The sequence below is a fragment of the Halichoerus grypus genome, chromosome 5, assembly GCF_964656455.1.
Source record: "Halichoerus grypus chromosome 5, mHalGry1.hap1.1, whole genome shotgun sequence".
In the NCBI taxonomy this organism is placed as follows: Eukaryota; Metazoa; Chordata; class Mammalia; order Carnivora; family Phocidae; genus Halichoerus; species Halichoerus grypus.
Window position 1 is genome coordinate 15,508,189 of NC_135716.1, and position 19,884 is coordinate 15,528,072.

The following is a 19,884-nucleotide window of genomic DNA, read 5'->3' on the forward strand; positions in this document are numbered from 1 at the left end:
TTTTTTTTTAAAAAAAAAGGAGGATTTTATGAGCTAATCATATTACAGTCCTTCATTTTGCAAAACAAAACACAAAAAAACCACACACACACAAACCGAGGCACAGAGATAAAAAATATAGCAAACAATCTATGTGGGTCGTCAGTTATAGAAAAAATAGCAATGATTGAGAATTTGTTATATATGGGAAATACATGCTCGGCCTTTTTTTTTTTTTTTTAAGCAAGTCAGAGCTACTTAAACCTAAGAATCAATGATGAGTACTGTTAATTTTCTTTCTTTTAAAGGGGACACTATTTGCTTTTGCAAATTGGGTCCCATTTACAGCTATATTTGTAATTTATTTGATGATGCACAGGTCTTGATAAAATGTTTTGTGGCACACTGATGACTCAAATACTATGCATCTAGCCATTAAACAGAATATGAAAGAATGCATAAGACCTTAGTTATTAGACATCTTTAAACATGACTGAATCACGAACGTGAACAGAGGTATTGGAGTTTGAATTATTAAATGTAATTATGAAAGTCAAAGGAAATGAAATAACTGGACATCAGTAAGGATCAGATTGTAAGCCTAGTTCCAAAAGGTAAATCTTGACTAAATAAAAAACTAATAATAATTTAGCTGGCTGAATTCAGAGAGATACCTAATTATAGCTTTAGAAGCACACACTTAAACAGACCTGAAAATATTTAATCTCTTCTAGGCTTTCTGAGGAGCTTCCAAAACACTAGATAATCTAAAAATAAATAAATAAATAAATAAATAATTGGTGAGATTTGTCAATTAACTGAATACATCGTAGCATTTTACCAAGAAAGTAAAATCAGTTTTCCCCAAAAGAATGAACTTTTTTCTCAGGATTCTTCTTGTGTGGCGGAACATTTAGGAAATCTAATTTCCTATATGCAATAATTACCTTGTAAATCAGACTGCCTATATGATTTCATTTTAAGCAATGTGGAGGAAGGGCACAATATTAACTTAGCCATTCCATAATAAAAAGAAGTTAGATGGGATGCTGCTTCTACGAGACAAACTATGAGGTATATTTATAACATGATCTGTACTGCCCACCCAACGTTCATGCAGCTACTACTTCTCACCCAGTAGAACATCTGAGAAACTGAAAAATCTCCTGAAACAGATCAGAGGTAAGGTAGAAAGTAAAACAAATGAACAAAAATCTCTTAAACTCAGTATGTTAAAAAGCCAGACTCAGTGTCATAACCCAAGCCTGCTTCTCCTTCTGGGGTCTTTGTCTTGTAGTAAAGGTATAGTGTAGTATTCTGCAGGGAAAAAAAAATTTAGACTATAGGTCCAAGTTCAAATCTCAGCTCTGACACTTTGCCCCTGTCAGATCTTGGGCAACTGATTTATTGTTGCTTAAAAAGGCAGTTTCTTTATCTAAAAAATAGGGTTAATAACTTTCAGATAGTGGTAAAGATGAAATTAGCTAATTAACAAAAATAACTATCCCACTGACTACTATATAACAGGCACTCAATAAAAGGTTCTAATAATGCTTGAATTTGTTAATGAGCTCCTCTTCTGTCCAGCTTAAGTTGGAAATTTGGAAATATCACTGTCCCCAGCGCTTCTTTGAGCTCCGTAACTACTCAGGCACTACATGTTACTGATTCTACTCAATGAACTATCATTCCTTCCGTTGTGTGAAAGACTGAATTTTCTTCTCTTTGCACTGGCAAAAAAAAAAAAAAATCATGTCTTCCTACTGAGCCCATAATATAATTTCCCACTGTGTCAGGCACCTCAGAAAATTTGGTTTGCTTTTGCTTTTTGAAAAGATGTACGTATTTCTTAAATTCATTTCTGGGCATTTTATGTATTATGTTACTATTGAGAATAAGATTATTTGTTTGTTTATTTTGTCCTCCCCCCACCATTATACTTTCTAAACGGTATGACTGGTATATAAGATAGCTACTGACATTTGTCTATTTTGTCCTAGAGCTGACTTTCTTACTCCACTGTTAATTTAAACTTTTAAATTATGAAATAAAACATCTCTCCTATTAAAACTTTGAATATACATATAAATAAAAATTTAAATCACTGGTAGTCTCACCATCAAAGGTGACCACTTTAATAGCTGTGTATATATCCTTTTAGATTTTTTTCCATATGGAAGTATCTTAGATTTATTATATTTTATAAAAAAGAGATATTGTACATGCTGTTTTATTGTAATATACATATAACTAGTATATGCAGGCTAATATTAATGTTATAATCAACACTGTTATCAGGTATCAACATACATCTCATTTAAAGATCAGGATTCAGACTGATTTAAAATATAGAACCTACTAAGTGTCTGGAAGAGACATGACAAAATAAATGGAAGTCAGAAGAAATTATAGCTATAGTAATTGCAGACAAACCTGAATTCATGAGAATAAAAGTAAAAAACAGTAGTAAAAGTGGGTTATTTCTCAGTAAGTATTCACTTATGATGAGGAAATAATAGACGTTTTATGCTAAACATTTCCACATTTCAAATTAACAGAGTTACACTAAACTTATTCTTAAAAATAGAAGGATAACTAGAAATTCAATGGTATCATGAGACTCTAATAACATTTCAGTCCTTTTCAGATTAATTAAAATAAGAAGGCTAGGAAAATCTGGGAGGATACAGAAAGGCGTGCTGATTCTGAAATACACCTTGTGAACATCTTAACATTCCCCTACTAATATAAGCACACGTGTAAAACAGTGTTTCTCAGTGTTTTTAAAGTCCATGCCATCTTTAAATAAACTTAAAAAAAAATCCCATACTTCAAATATGAAAACAATGGCAGATTTTGGGGGGGAAATTTGCTTAAAAGTGTTGCTCAGCATAAGCACCGAGTCTTCCCGCTTGCCAGAATCTTCTGCCTCCAAACCTCTGTGGTGTGGGAAAGAGAACGGAATGCGGGCCTTGCTGATGAGCACAAATGGAGAAAAACCAGCCTTGCACTTTTTGATGAAAACGGAGTGACATTCGAAGTCCACTCATTCGTTGTGGAGTAAACAGGGAAATCTTTTACTCAAAAATTCTTCAGGGTGATTTTTCTGGAAGTTATTTTGGCAACTGAATGAAACCCGAATTCCAAACCCTCCCCACAAATATCTTCTGGCAAAGACTGGATGCAGGTGAGAAAAGCACCCCTCACAGGCTCCCAGGGGATCTGTAGCTGCGAGGTGGGAAGATATCACCCAAATTCATTCTTCAGACAGATTAAGTTAAATTTCTCCCTTCCCTGAATTCATCTTCAGAAACCTGTTTTTTGAGAACTATAGTAAGTCAGAAAATTAAGAGACATGTTTGGTACAGCATTAAGGACTGAGAAAACAGACTTTGGCACCAGATGGGGTTTGAATCCCAGCTCTGCCAATTATTAGCCTGGGTGCCCTAGAGACCTAAAGCTAGAGACCTTTCTGTGCCCGTGAGACTTTCCTGTAAAGTATGTAAAGTACTACCCATCACTCCCTCGGATGACTGTTCCGAGTACTATGTGTGAAGCCTCAGAATGCTATCTAGCGTGCAGGAAGCATTCCAGAAACCTTAGTCTTGCTGGTACAGCTGGACTTATGTATCAGTGATGTTGCGTTTGCCCCTGGATATTTCAGTTCTTCCTAGATGAAACCCTCAAATATATCTTGCCAACACGTTATGCTTTGTTGAATGTTTGCAAGTCTGAAGTAGCTGTTTTTGTCCTCACTGTCTTAGGAGCGATGCAACATTATCCTTCAGGTCATAAATCTTTCCAAGCACTTTTACTTCTGACAGGATTGAAAAAGATCTGACAGAACATAATGTAGTACAAGTAGTCATTGTTGATTTCTCCCCATAGTTTGGTTTCAATTTTTAACATTTAAACTCCTCAGTTCATCTGGAATGTATTTTAATGTAAAGTCTAAACTTGGGATTTATGTTATAAAACATTAGCCAATGGTTCCAAAAATTTTTCTTGAATAAGCCAACTTTTCCCCCACTGATTTGAAATCTGTTATACATCAAAATCTTATATGTGCTTATTATAACAGTTATCTATTTATTGTTGTTCTCCCACCGGAACTAAGTTTTACAAAGAAAGGGAGTGGGCTACTTGGGTTCACTGCTGGATCACCAGAGTACTGCTTGGCTCACAGGAAGGAAAAGGCTTTCCTCTGTAGATCCCTCAATGTGATTACCATATTACTGATTTTCTAATGACAAGCAAATGCTACATTACTGAAACAAGTCTGAACTGATCATATTTTCCATTTCTTTCAATAGGCTCCTAGATTTTATTTGCTAATATTTGATTGAAGATTTCATACATTTAGTTTTAAGTGATAGTGTTCTTACCTTTGAAGAAAAAGAAAAAACATAGAATTTGGTCATAGCCATTCTAGTTTCATAAAATAAACAGGACCATTTTCCATATTTTTCCATGCTTTGAAGTAGATTAGAAAGCACAGGAAATACCTGCTCCTTTAAGATTTGACAGAATTTACTGATAAATATGTCTAGAATTTGTACTTTGGGGGGGGAGTCTTTCTTTTAATCCTATTTTTGTCAATTTTAGCCATCTAAATTTTTTATAAATTTATTTTTGGTCATTCATTTTGTAGGTTGAACTTATTGTCATAGGGTTAAAAATATTACTCTTTTCAAATATATTTTTAAAAATTCCCTCTGCATCTATGGTTATATGACTTTTTTTTTTTTAAGGCATGACTCTGGATCAAATTATTATGGTTGGATTTTTTAAAAAAACAATTTGAATACTTGTCTCCTAATAGAATAGGGTTGTTACTGTGTGGTAATGAATATGTTCGGTTTTAATTTAAACTATATTCTGCTTTTTATGCTTCCAAATTGTTTTCTCCTTACCACCCTCTCCTTAGCCATATTAAGATGTTCTATCCCGACTCGTGGCCAAGAAATTTTTCATCTCATTTCCACACTAGTACTGCTTAACTTAGAATTTTCTTCATCCTCGATTTCTTTACAGAAGCCAACCCTAAAACAGCATCGAGTCTCCTTGCACTCCTTCGTCTTCCTTCTGCCTGTCAAACTGTTGAAGCATTTTATAATTGTGGGTTCCCATTACTATTGGTCTGTTATATTAGTTTTTTGAGGAATCATTTATTGTTAACATTATGGCTTACTACTGTATTAACAACTGTTATTCATAAGTAATTCCATACCACTTAAAAAAATACTCTATTTTGATTTCCTCCCCTATTGGGTTCGTAATTCTAATTACTTGTTTGGCTCTGGATCTCTTTGCATTTTTGTTGTTCAGGACAAGTACATGAATGGGATGTTTCGCGGGTCATTCAATGTCAAAGATGGTCCTTCTGTTGCCCTTTCAGGCAATGACGTCTCCGCTGGCTGTAAAATGTGAACAGCACACTCCCTCTAGCATCTAAGGTGCTGTTCCACTGCTTTCGGCGTACGACGTTAGTAGGTAACTGGGTACAAATTTACTCTCCTTTTGTGGACAACATCTCCCTCACTCCCCCCTATCCCACCCCCACACAGCTGGATGCTTATAGTTTATTCATTTTTTAAGTATAACAACTATGTTAGAATACATTTAAAAGAGAATTTTTCATGATTCTTTTTGTTAATAACCGCTTTATTGAGATAGAATTCACATGGCATAAAATTTCTTCATTGTTCTTTGCTGGCCCCCTCTGAGCCCTTCGACGTGGAGATTCCTGATTCCCTTTAGCCAAAGTGGTGGTGAGCGTGTGAGGTTTGGCATGCAAGCTCAGGCTCCCGTCTTGAGCCAGAAGCCTATCCAGCACACCCTGAAGTGGAGTGTGGCTGCCGCACGGCTACCCCTCCCTCCTGTCCCTCAGGCTCCATCTTGGAACATCTTTTACTTTCCCTATACTCTTTGGCTTTCTCATCAGATTCCTCTTCTTTCTCTGTGGTTTTGCCAGGTCCAAACCTCAGCCCCCTCCTCTCATTCAACATACTCTTCCTGGCTCCAACTACCATCTCTATCAGTGATTCTTTGGCCCTTCCCCAAATACTGTTTCTATAGAAACTTTCTCCCATCAGCAACGCATCTGTCATTAAGCATGGTGATTCTCACCTACAGGGATATCCTGAAACTTCAGGAGGGGCATTTACAGCTTGAAGAAGCACTTCTGCCCAGGGCCTTTCGTCTGAGACACATCTGTTCCATCTCTGGCCAATGGCACCATCATCCACTGAGCGGTCCACTCCAAAAGCCTGGAAGTCGCTGCCACTGGACTTGACGACAGAGATGGTGTCTTGTCTACTTCACTATCATTCATCAGGATGTACTGGATAGGCTTCTGGTTCAAGATGGTAACCTGAGCTTACATATTAAACTTCACACATTCCCCACCACCTTAGCTAAAGGGAATCAGGAATCTTCACCTCAAAGGACTCAGGGGTGGCCAGCAAAAGAATGAAGAGGGCCTAACACACAGCAACACAACAAATATTTGTTGAAGGAATGAATGCAGTCAATCACTAAATTCTGTGGTTTCCAATTCATTTTCTTTCCACTCATCCTCTTTCCTTTCATCCACAGTCAGTAGTTTAGTTAAAATCACTATTATTGTCTGCTTGGCTTACTGCCAAAGTCTGCCAGGCTCCAGCCCTGCTTCTCCCAACCTGTTCTCTGTAGGCTATAGTCACTTATCTTCCTCACAGATCAGTTCTTATCCCCTCAACTTAAGGCCTTTCAAAATCAAATCCAAATTTCTCAACATAACATACAAGCCGATAATGCCCTTGACGTTGTACACAGCATTCCTTCTACTTGGGAGAATAACTCAGGTGTCATTGTAAGGAGAATTTCTTGATGTCCCAAAGCTGAATTAAACACTCATCTGATGTGTTCCCCAAAGTATCCCGTATTTCCCCTACTATTACATCTATTCTGTACTGTAATCGTCTGTTTACTCCAACTACAATGGAAATTTTGATGGGTGGGCCACTGTCCTTTTCACCTTGTCTCAGTGCCCTGCATGGTTCCTGACACGGAGTAGGCATTTAATGGGTATCAGGTGAATGAATGTATTTTCAAACCCCACAAGAGTCCATGCAAGTAGAGAATTTTGGAATTCCATCATGGGAGAGGGATTCTGAATCCAGCTGAGATCCATAAACAGACATTAGGAGTGCATGAATACCACAGAATTGTACCCAACATTTTATGTGCATATACATTTGTTAAGGGTAATTTTTAGACTGCCTAAACAGTCAATCCTAAAAATTTAAGAAATGCTTGGTTAGAAAGGACTATTCTAAAGTGTATTACAAACGAACAAAACCAAACGTAGATACACACACACACACACACACACACACACACAACACACAGACACACACAGGGATTGACCCAATGACATCGAGCCCTAGGGTAAACTTTTCCTGAAAAGGGACAAGAGGCAGAGACTCAGGCTGCAGAAGAGCTGAAGAAAAACACACGCCAGGAAAGAACTGAGGGAGAAGAGGAACTTCTGTTTCCTTGGCCATTTTACGCAGGGTCCTCACGCACTCAGTGTGTGAAAGGGTGGCTTCCATACAAAGGGTCTATCAGGATCTGAGGAGATCTGTATAATTTTGAAAACTGAAAACTTCAGCTTGCCATAATGCTACCCAACTTAAGGCAAGTTCTATTCTACAATCCAGCTGTCTTTTCCGTTCTGGCTAGTGAATCCCTATCTAGACTCTCACCTTCAACAGAAGGAAAGAGAAAAAGGAAAAGGAAGGCAGTTGGCTGGGCTTATGACAAGGGAGGGGCAGGAAGAGGAGGTCAAACCCTCACCACTTCTCAGGTGATCCTCCTTCCCTGGCTCACTCTACTCCTTTACTCATAGTACAGTGTATGTAGTGTCCTATTTGGAGGAATCGTGAAATTATATCAGGCACTCTGGTAAAATGATAAGATGTATGTAAGTTCTGAAAAACACAGGTAATTTTGAAAGTTCTGGGTGTTTTTTTTTAATAAATGCTGACCATGTGCATCCTCTCCCTAGGTAATTAAACATTTAATAAAGGAAGGGAATATGATCTTTCTTCTTTTGTAAGCTCTCCTATCAGCATAAAACAAAGCAAAAAGGTTTGCTTTAGAAAATGTTCACTTTTGTCTAAGATGCTGCACTAATCCACAAATGTAGGACAGGTACTTCAGAGTGGTGATAGGCTTGATTATTTCGTGTTTCAATGCCACCTGGCCTAACTTCCATTACTGCGGAGTCCGCAGGGTGGCTACTGATCTCATGTCCACAATGTCTCTGGCTGTGAAACAAACCTTGCTTACAAGGGGCTGGAAACTGGACCCTGTCCGCATCAGCATCATCTTTCATCCAAAGAAAATGAAAGCCCGTTTGGCAAACTGGGTCAAAAGGCTTGGTGAACTCATTGGTTACTTAATTAGCATCTAGGTAATCAGGAATGGTCCACAACTACCTGTCTAGCAATTCAGCCCCGTATCATTTAACAACACACAAGAAGAGCTCTGTCATGATGTACATGGATAGAAGCCTCATGAATTTATTATATATATTTATAATCCAACAGTGTCTAATTCTGCTACAGAACTCCAATTGTATAAATGGAAAAATTGTGACTGTTAAAAAAATAGGTTTTAAAAACCAAGTCTGTAAAAACATCTTTTTAAGATTCTATATTAATCTATGCTATCTGGAATTTTGGTGAGGTTTTAATCTATTCATAAAAATATATTATTTTAAATAGTAGTGACAACTGAGGATTGCTCTGGGTAAATTCCTGATAAATTTATGGTGAAATTTAGTGGTCAGTCATGCTGGCTGGAAGCTGGGGTGAAAAGGAAGAACAGGAGAAAGGGGGAAAACCACAGTTTAGTAAAGTCCCTCCCACCTGACAGTGTCTTATTTGAGGTAATAGTCACTTAGAAAAAAATCCCAGGATTCACTCAAGAGTTGTAACGGGTTTTGCCCTGTTATCTACTCTGATATCCTTCTTAGCAAGAAATTGCTGTGAATGATTTATTGAAATCTGGCCTAAGTTCCGTTACATTCATAGATGAGCTGAACATGTCACATGTGTGGTATGTGAAACCCTTTCAAATGCTACGGGGGCTGTTTTGAGGAGAGAGAGAAAGATGAGAACGGAAGAAAAAAATTCTATAACCTCGTTCATTGCCTGCTCTACTTGCATCCTTATCCTTAATCTTGTCGACCTCATTGTGTCCTCCATCTTCTTTAGGTTTCGCTGCTGCAAGAGAGACCCAGATTAGGAGGTGACTTGAGAATGATACCAGGATCGATGTGGACAATGAGATGAGAGCCAGAGTGAAGCCAGAAGAGGCTGAGAAGCCAGAATTGGAAATGAGTTGTCAGAGATCCTCATGATGTGGCATTGACAATATATATATTCCATCCCTCCATACAGGTGTGAAATTTGCCAAACCAAACAAGTAATACTCACCCAGAAGAACAGGGTCTACTCTCACTGACAATATTATTTGGTACTCTCTAACTGAAATGTGCATGTTATGAAGATGTTCTTAAGAGATTACTTCTGGGCAGAATTATTCTGGTGACGTGTGGAATGGAAAGGCAACATGAAGCATGACGACATGGATGGGCATCACCTGGGAAATCCAGCAATCCGCTCCAACAGATGCCCTCAAGGTAGCATTTACCTTGATGAGCCTCACAGACTCTGATACCCGATCTCTTTGACTGGACCCAGGAATGCAGACTCATGCTAACAAAACTCACAAGACACTGATGTATAAAAAAAAAAAAAAAGAAGAAGGCGACTTTATTATTTACAGTGAACAGCAGAAGATTCAGGCTACTGAATGTCCATCAGCCTGATAGTGCATTATCTCCTTGGGAAGACAAATTATCAGAGGGAAGCTTGGTGGGCGTGGAAGCAGAGCAAGTGGAGTTAATTACACAGGATTCCAGCACAAAATGGGATGAGGCTCTGCAGCTTTCCACAACAGGGTTATCCACCTGCCAGGCAGGCTGGATGCATGCCTCAACCTGGCAGGTGCTATTGGTCAGACAGTGCTTGGTTGGGTATCACAACACTTAAATTGATTGCTTTTCCTTTTCTCTGTTTTAGAGACAGAGAAGATGCTCTTCTGATGGAGATTTTATATGTTTGGGAGTTTTTAAGATGCCAGTACCCTCAATTATAGTCAAATCTTACTGTCCAAGGAGTCTTTATGTTTCTTAGGTTCACGTTGGCTCTCTTGGATTTAATCTAGTAGATGTGCATTTCTTAGTTTAATTTTCAGAGAGTATTTTCATTTTCCAGCTTTCTGAGATCAAAAGGGGCACCGCGCGGTGGACTCCACACTTGCCTACAGGTTCCACAAAGTGTCAGTTAAAGTCAAACCAACCTGCATTCGCTGTACCAACCGTGCGCTCACTGCTGTACCAGCTACAAAATAACATTCAAAAGCGCCTCTAAGGAGATGTTGTATCTCCTGGATGCCTACAGACTTTTGCTCTCTTTAAGGTACAAGAAATAGAAAGATAAGCGCAACATTGTCTTGTTCCCTTTAAAAGCTCCAGCCTAACAAAGGAACAAGATATGTGTTAAAAAAAAAAAAAAAAAAAAAAGGGTACTGTGCCAAGTGGCATGAAGCATGGCAGCGGGAGTACCTTTTATACTCATAGGCAGAGACAGAAGCCACATCTTTCAGTAAATCTGATTAAAAAAAAAAAAAAAAGACCTAAATAATAATGATGATTACTTTAAAAAAATTTAACAACAGTGAAGCACGAAGTATAGGTTCCTTCCTTTCTACTTCCCCACCCCTGTTCTACCTTTCAAGGTTGCCCTCAGTAGTTTGGTGAACACTCTTCCAGATCTTTTTCTATGTACATGAAACACACACACACACACACACACACACACACACACTTGCAGCCCCAAACACATATTTATATATGTATACAAACATAAATTTATATATTCTATCAACATGTAAAATTTATGGATTACACATCCCATTTATGATATACACACACATGCATGCATCCATTTATATAATATATACACATGTGTGGGATCGTACTATATACATTGTTTTGCAACTAATTCTTCTACATTTAATTCTCTGTTGTCAATTATGACATGTATATAGAAAATTACACAAAATAAATATGCTGTTTAGAAACTAAATTTCCCTGGATAGCTGCCACCAGGTCAATAAATAAAAAATTCGGAGTACCCTAGAAACTCCCTGCATCCACCACCCCCCAACCAAATCATCATGCTGAATTTTATGTTAATCATTTCCTTAGTTTTACTACCCATAAGGCAGGCAGAGCTCAAGTTCTCCTGCATTGGCAAATGCCTGTAGGGCTACAGCAGCTTGGTTCTTTAAGCCTCCGTGCACTCTCACTGTTCCTTAGATTTCCTTTGATTTTCTGCCCTTTGATGCTCTGAGGATGTTTTCTTCTTCATATTCAACAGTTTGGATGGTTTTCAGCAAGAGGATTGTTCAAATAACCCGATGGGCCATATTTCCAGTAACAGAAATCTGTGTCACTTCTCAATTCTTACCTACTATATCCTAATGCCTGAGGGGTTATGAGAAGCAAACATCCTTAATTTTCCACAGCACAAACACTGAAATATCCAAAAAATGCACAAGGAGTAAAGAGCAAAGGAATGGACATGAGAATGAATATATGGTTACTTCTGCTCTTGTGGGGTTGCTGGTTTCTTTCTTTGAAGGAAGATAAGAATGTTGATGCATAAAATGATCTGACATCAAACAATATGAGGCAATAAAGCAATGTGTTTAAATGAAATCACTTCCACTCACCAAACATGGAAAGATTTCCAAGATATACTGTCAGGTGAAAAAAAGAAAGTTGTGGATGGTGTCTGTGGAGAAAATAGATCTATCTGTATCTATCTCCCACATGTGTAAATAGGTGTGTGTATATGTACCCACACACATTCTTGTTTATGCACTGAAATATGACGGTAAAGACAGGTAACAGTGGTTCCTTCTATGAACTGGGATTGGGAAACCCCAGGAGTTATCTTTTCACTTTTAAATATCCTATACAATATTTTTACATGAAGCAATGTATTACTTTTATAGTTCAGGGAGAAAAATTTTAAATTACATTCAAGGGCAAACATATCTGACAAAGGAAATCATGAAGAAAAAACAGACAGGAAGACATAAATTATTGGAGAAGGCTTCTTCAAAAAGATGGGACTTGAAATGGGCCCAGTAGGGCTGGTAGAGTTCACACTGAGAGGACAGGGCTGGGGGGGAGGCAGGTGACATGGACAAGAGCTGTGTCTGCACAGACGTTAGGAAGAGATGAGAATGGTAACTGAGGAGGACCACAGGGAAGCTCACCTGGCTAAAATTAACTCCAGTTCACACTGAGAGATATGACACAGCAGAGCCATAGCACAAAATGTGGAATGTCATCAATATTAAGAGTTCATCATTGGTTTGATGGGAAATAGAAGTCATTACAGGCTACTTAAAAGGTAGTAATAAAATACTAACCTCATGGAGTAGTTTGTGCAAAATGAAGTCAAACGTGAAAAATCCCTAATAATTTGTAAAGTGCTGGATCAGCAATTATAGGTTTTATTAGGCAAGAGTTACATTTTAGGGAGATTATCATGGTATTTTGATACGGAATGAACTACAGGGGCAGAAAGACTCAGGGCAAGGAGATTCCTTAGCAATATAATGCTCCTGTAAGAGCTTGCCCAGTTTTCACAACCTGAAACATGCAGATAATCAGGTTTGTTAAGGATTAAATGTACATAAAATGGCATGGCCACAAAGTATTAGTTCATTTCTTCTCAACTGTTATAGTCCAGATGTATGTTGATAAAGATCAGAACTGATGCCCTGGTCACAGGAATGAAAAAGATAAAGCCAGAGGTGCCAGAGCTGCCTGGGTAGCTCAGTCGTTCTGACTGGATTTTGGCTCAGGTTATGATCCCAGGCTCCTGGGATCAAGCCCCACGCTGGGCTCCGTGCTCAGTGGGGAGTCTGCTTGAGGATTCGAGATCTCTCCCTCTCCCTCTGCCCTCTCTGGAATAAATAAATAAATCTTTAAAAAAAGAAAAAAGAAAAAAGCAAAAGATAAAGCCAGAGATTTTTCTAAATAAATAACCTATAAGGATCTATTTCTTACATGAAGGGAATGAAAGAGGAAAAGATGATTTCTAGGTTTCCAGCAGGGGAGACTGGTGGAATGATAATGTCCCTGACAGAAATCCACCCAGATCTGTGACGCACAACATTTTAGAGTCAGGACACTCATACCACGCACGTGACTTTCACCTCCTCCAGCTGGCACTCCTGACCCACAACCCTCCCCACCTGGGTTTGGGGTAACCGCCTTACATTAGTACAAGTATGTCTTGAAATATTTTATTTTTTTAAAAGATTTTATTTATTTATTTGACAGAGAGAGACAGCTAGAGAGGGAACACAAGCAGGGGGAGTGGGAGAAGGAGAAGCAGACTCCCTGCTGAGCAGGGAGCCTGACATGGGGCTCGATCCCAGGACCCTGGGATCATGACCTGAGCCGAAGGTAGACGCTTAATGACTGAGCCACCCAGGTGCCCCATATATATGTGCACTTATATTTATTTTATTTTGGAAAAAGACTTTAAGGACACATTAAAAACTTCAAGACAATGGAGATATGCAAAGTCACTAACTACTCATTTATTCAATGGGCAAAACTTAGCAGTACCTTATTAAAAATGAAAATGAGCTCCATGTTTGACTTTAAGGATGAAAAATTCCACATAATTCATACATAAAATATTTGGCAGAATTAAACATCTTTAAAGTTTAAAATTATTTGTATTTAGATCATATTAAGGCCTGAATCACAAAATTATGAAACCAAACAAGATCAATAAAAATTAGTAACATATTAAAATTCTTTTCTTCTAAGTGGACTATGACTTCTGAGGTCCATGTTACAACCCTGGGCTGTAGTCTTAAAGCAGAGTTTATTATAGCTTTACAGTATTCCAGAAGTCTCCGTTGGATACACTTTGTTGCCTAGCTGAAGGTCAAAGGCTTGAGGACCATTACATGATACAAAACAAAAATTCAAAAAGCTTAAAAGTAATCTATCATGCTTCAAACTCTCTACTTTTCTGTAAGGTCACATCTCTGCAGAAGATAGCAGAGTTGGCAATTGTGTAACTAAGCCTCCAGAACTAGTTACAACTCTGGAATGTGATCATGTTTTGTAATGTACTTTGGTCACCATCATATGAAAATCTTGGGAAATAATATATCTTGTTTACCTGCTAGTTCCTGTCAGAGAATAACTCATTTAAAAGAATGTTAAAGGTTCTACATACTTTAGGGGCGCCTGGGTGGCTCAGTCGGTTAAGCGTCCAACTCTTGGTTTTGGCTCAGGTCATGATCTCAGGGTCATGAGATTGAGCCCCTGCATCGGGCTCCACGCTCAGCAGAGTGTGTGCTTGGGTATCTCTCTCACTCTCCCTCTGCCTTTCCCCACTGCACTTAACTCTCTCTCCCAAAAATAAATAAAAGAAATTAAAAAAAAAAACAAGAAAGAAAAAGTTGTACATACTTGAAAAGGTAAAAAGAAAGAGGGGGAAGAGGGAAGAGGAGGAGAAGAAAAGAAATACATTATTCTTTCACAGTAAGATGGGAAGGGAACATAGGAGAGGATGCAGATGAAACAAAATTGGCCATGAACAGTCAACCAACTGTTGAAGGTAGGATGAGTACACAAAGAAGTCCATCTTCTACTGTGCCTTCAGACTGAGCCTCCTGGAAACGTGCCGCTATGGCATGTGGATTATTTTGAGCTGAAGACAGTCAAGGCCCAGAAGAGTCAGGAAGAGCTTTTTACCTTCTGCTTACTGCCTCTAACAATTTAAATAGAGGGCCCGGTCCCAGAAGAGAACTATCACCAGAGATAACTACACAGTGTGAGCTAGGTGTGGTAAAGCTGGGAGGAGCTGACAGACCCTACTCGTTCTAAGTCCTGTCTGTGTCCCATGGTCTCTGCAAGGTATGACACACATTTGTTTACCAAATATCTGCTCTTCCCATCTCCCTGTGAACTGTCTTCCTCCCCTTTGAAGCCCCAGACTCCTGCCCCCTTCTGCTTGGCTCAGGATGGCATATAAGCCTCAATTAACTGTGTTTGAGCCTCTCATGACTATGGGGCTCCTGTACCTATGCAATTAAATTTGTTCTTCTCCTGTTTAAACCTTCTAATCTCCCATTAATATTATGTCAGTTTAATTAACAGACCAACCAAAAGAATCTAGAAGGGTAGAGGAAAAATTTTTCCTCCCTAGACCTACTTTGTATATTGAATGTTTCATAATAAAAAGTTTAAAAAAGGCACACACCCAATTTTTCAAGACTGTTTTCTAACTCTAAATCTAAAAAAGGCTTATAATATTATTAAGAACAACAAAAAATATGCCATCTTGAGAACACTGAGTTAAGATTTCTGGAGTTCCTGAGGCTTATTTGCCCAACAACAAAAATTATGCTGGACAATAGTCCTGATTGTGCTCCTAACACTTGTATAAAGCATTTTCACAAGCATTACCTCAATCGATCTTCACAATAACACTGTGAGATCTGGTTGGTAATATTCTAATTTATGAAAAAGAAATGAGGCTCAGAGGAATTAAGTGACTTTCATTCATGCACTCATTCATTCATTCCACAAACATTTACTGAACACCTCGTATATGTCAGGAAGATCTATCCTAGGTATTAGGAATTAAGACAAAGAAAATGTGAAAATGTGATTCCTTCTTTCAAGAGGTGCATAGTCTAGTAGGGGGGACAGATTTATAAACAGAATTACATGAAGATGTGATGCAAGTTACAATGAAGTGTTTTCCAAAAACTTTTTTACCATGCTCTGCAGTAAGAAATACATTTTACCTTACAACCCAGTGTACAGAACATATGTTAAAATGAACAAAAGTTTGCATGGCGCATGTGGTATTTTCTAATATACCCTGTTCAGTATCTTTCCTTTACAATAAAATGCTGGTCACAACCTTTTACAATGATGTCATTATTCACTAGTGGGTTGTGACCTACAGTGTGCAGAAGTGCTATGATCAGAGTTCTGAGGTTAACACAAAAGGAAACACAAACTCTGTTCCAGGCAATGAGAAAAAGCTTTCAAGAGGTTGCTCTGTAAGCACTTAACAATATTAAAGCTGCAGAACTAGGACAAAGGTCTTGAGATGCTTTAGTCACTTTGTTTTTCAGTCACTGCTGTTTTAGGCTAGCCAAATACAAAGCAGCAGTAGACTGTGAATCCAGATCAGCTATGGAAAAAAGCTGTTTTCTTGAAGAGATGTCAGCAATCATTCATTCACATTTACTAAATCCTCACTGTGGCACAGCACTTCCTGTAGATTGGCTCATCCTGCTTCTACCTGTAAAACAACTATAAACATCCTGCGACTCTACGGCTTATTCTATGACTAACAGCCTTAAATATCTGCTCTCTCAAAAATGCTCTAGAATGAAGACTTAAAAAACAAGAGACCAGGATTATACGTGTTAGAATGTAAAATCAGATACTGTCATTTTTATGAACTACCCATCTATACTGTGATTTTGTTCAGTGCTTTAATCCTCTCCCTCAGAGTCTCAAATATTTACTGTCCAAGCAGGGCAGCTGTACCTGGTGTGTACTGAGAGCTAGTAAAAGCTGATGGCTCCAGGGGAACTAGTAGCTCATGCTGCTGCCCTCTGCTGTCTAAGAAAAACAGGGGCAAGATCAGGGAGACCCATCCATTTGATTGGGCCATGCCATTTCTTCCAGTAGAAATGTTTCCATTTTTATGTACGTGTTTTGAGAATCTATTTGCCCAAGTGCACCAAAGACTCTTTTTTCTTTGTGCCTTATTTTATCCATTAAGCAATAAAAAAGAAAAGGTGCTTTCCCACATCAGTACATCATCAACTTACAATGGTACCACTATTCTTTGGGTATTCAATAAATATTCATCAAGGATACTGATATATTGAGGCTGATAGGAAGCAGACAAAAGGAAGAAAGTTAACTGAACTTCACGAGATTTGGAGGAACTACAGCTGTTTTTCATCCCTACTTCCCCAAAGGGAAACATGCCTTGAATATTAAGAATAAAAGATTTTGTTGGCTGAAGGTTGAGAAAATAGTATTCTTAATTAAAATCAAACCGAACTGAACCACCCCCAAAACACCAACCAGCATTTGTGCCTTTAATCATATAATTGTAGGATCTTAATAAATGGAAAGTATTTTGGGCTAGGCTTTATAGGTATTAACTCAGTAACAGAGGACTAGCCAGAAGGAAATGAGAATTATACTTCTGAGAAAGTTACTGAAAAGCATTAGCCATTTATAAAGACATTCTGATCTCTGGATGAATCTCCTTGTTTGGAAGACATGTTTAGGCTTGATATCTTTGACTATTTTAAGGAAGTCTGAATAGGCCAATGAATTACAATCTACAAGGTCTTAAAAAAAACGATTTTCCCATTTAGACTACACAAAAGAGTTATTTTAAGAATACTAACTCTTTAATTTAGACCAAGGATAGCATTTTCAAAAATTTGTAAATATTTAGTTGAGAATCAAATGATAAAACACTAAGACAATCAACTAAAGATATGTAGCTAAAAATAATATAAAACAGACTCCTGACTTTAATTTGTAATTATTCTTACATAGAAAATAGAACTAGGAGGGGCGCCTGGGTGGCTCAGTCGTTAAGCGTCTGTGTTAAGCGTCTGCCTTCGGCCCAGGTCACGGTCCCAGGGTCCTGGGATCGAGCCCCGCATCGGGCTCCCTGTTGCGCGGCGGGAAGCCTGCTTCTCCCTCCCCCACTCCCCCTGCCTGTGCTCCTGCTCTTGCTATTTCCCTCTCTGTCAAATAAATAAAAAAAAATCTTAAAAAAAAAGAAAGAAAATAGAACTAGGAAAAAAATATACTGGCTCTATTTTGAGGATAAAGCTGAATTTCACCTAGAACATAAGCTTGGTATGATTTTACTTCACTACTCACTTCCAACTTTGTATGAAGCATCTCCAAATGACTGCACTCCTTTAGGCACCTCAAACTCAGTGTGTCCAAAATGAAACTCTTATTTGCTAACTTTTCCTCCTTGCCAACCTTCCCGAACACCCATTCTTCTTAATTAATTCCAGTGACCTCTAAAATGGATATGCACAAGAAAATCCACTGGAAAGGAGAGTAAAAAAATGAAACAGTAAAATTTCTGTACTGGATACATGCTGGAAAGTATTTAACTACTAAGGGGAGTATGATTAAAAAAAAAAAAAAAGTTGAGACCACAAATCTAATCTAGTCCTCCTCATTGCCTTTAGACCATCGGTCTTCCCCATGCTTAAATTCCCCTTCCAAATCTCTTCTCTCCGTGTTTGCATCTCCGTTCCCACTGCCACTTTGGTAGTTAGACCCGCCACGTCTTGCTTGGATTTCTGTCATAGTTGTCAATCTTGTCTCATTTCTTGCAATATCTTTTTCCAACTCCCCCTTCACTCTGCCTCCGCTAGTCAGATGGTATCTTTGCTAGTCAGATAATATCACTCATCAAAAAAACAGCAACGCCCATGAACACCTAACATCGTTTTCAGAGCTTTCTATACTCTTATCTCAACTTAGGTAAGTAGAACCAATAAAAAAAAAAAAAAAAAAAAAAGGCAAAAAACCATGAACTTCAGGCCTACATTTGAGTTTTGGTCCTGCCTTTTACAAGCTTTGTGACTTTGAGGGAAATCACTGAGGCTTTCTGAGCTTTTGTTTCCATCTTTGAGTGGTGGTATAAATAGCTCGCAAACTGTCATGTAAAGCAAATGAGATTATAGATGGGAAGGAACTTAGCACAGAGCCAGGCACACACTAATTGAGTACAATCGTTTGACCCCCTACCAGCTCTAAGCTCCCTGTTGTTACACCGGCCCCGTGCCAACCCCCACCCTCCAACCCCAGCCTGGCATGGTATACACCAACCCCTCTGGAACACATGCTTTCTCCAATACATGCACTCCCAGCCGCCTGTTGGTCTGATTATACTATACTCCCAGCCTCACATGCTCTTTGAGGCTTTCTCCGAGGGAAATTCTACCCACGCCTCAAGGCCCAGCTCAAATGTCAACTCTTCCAGGAAGTCTTCCCTTTATTCCACTGATCAGAATTAACCACTTTTCCTTTGTGTTCTTCCTGCACACTGCTTGCGGCTTTACTTTAGTATTTATTTCGAGTCCTACTATTACCATTATATTAAATAGAAAATTATGTTTATATATATATATATGTTACCTGCATAAATTATGAGCTTCTTGAAGGCAGAAAGCATGCTTCTCCTCTTTTTACTCTCAGCAATTAACACCTTGTACAGGAAAGGATTTAATAAATGTCTGCTGATTGAATTAACAGATGTATGGAAAACACTTTCAAAGGAGTAAATTTTTACCAGAACAAAACACAAACCACTTGTTCCAACTTTTGAAGTAATTTTTAGAAAACAACTTCTCCCTGAAAGATATACCATTATTTAATCTTTACAATACATAAATTTAAAATAACAAAGAAATGACCTAAAAATGGTGCCTTTTAATAGTGTAGATTCAATGCATAAATTATTTTTAAACTACCAAACTGACTTTAAAAAATGATAACATTCATTATTATCAATGGATAGACTACCAATGAGTATTAATAGAGGGTAATGATTCAAAGAGGAAAAAAATCACAATACAGTAATAAAATGGAATATTAGGCCTCATCTTAAAATCATGTTTTCAAATATTTAATCAGCTCACAGTATACTGAGTTAAATAATCAAGGGC

General features: G+C 38.2%; 1 protein-coding gene across 2 annotated transcripts in view; it reads right to left on the reverse strand.

The window, feature by feature from the left end:
* The window catches only part of NSMCE2 (NSE2 SUMO ligase component of SMC5/6 complex), a 211,420-nt gene that overhangs the window by 95,267 nt on the left and 96,269 nt on the right, over positions 1-19,884 (reverse strand). The window contains exon 5 of one of the 2 annotated variants that reach the window (XM_036102647.2): positions 9,168-9,251. The exons of the other annotated variant lie outside the window; for it this stretch is intronic. Within the exon in view, the coding sequence (XP_035958540.1) occupies positions 9,168-9,251 (84 nt within the window). The remainder of the gene's footprint in view (positions 1-9,167; positions 9,252-19,884) is intronic. 2 annotated transcript variants of the gene reach the window in all.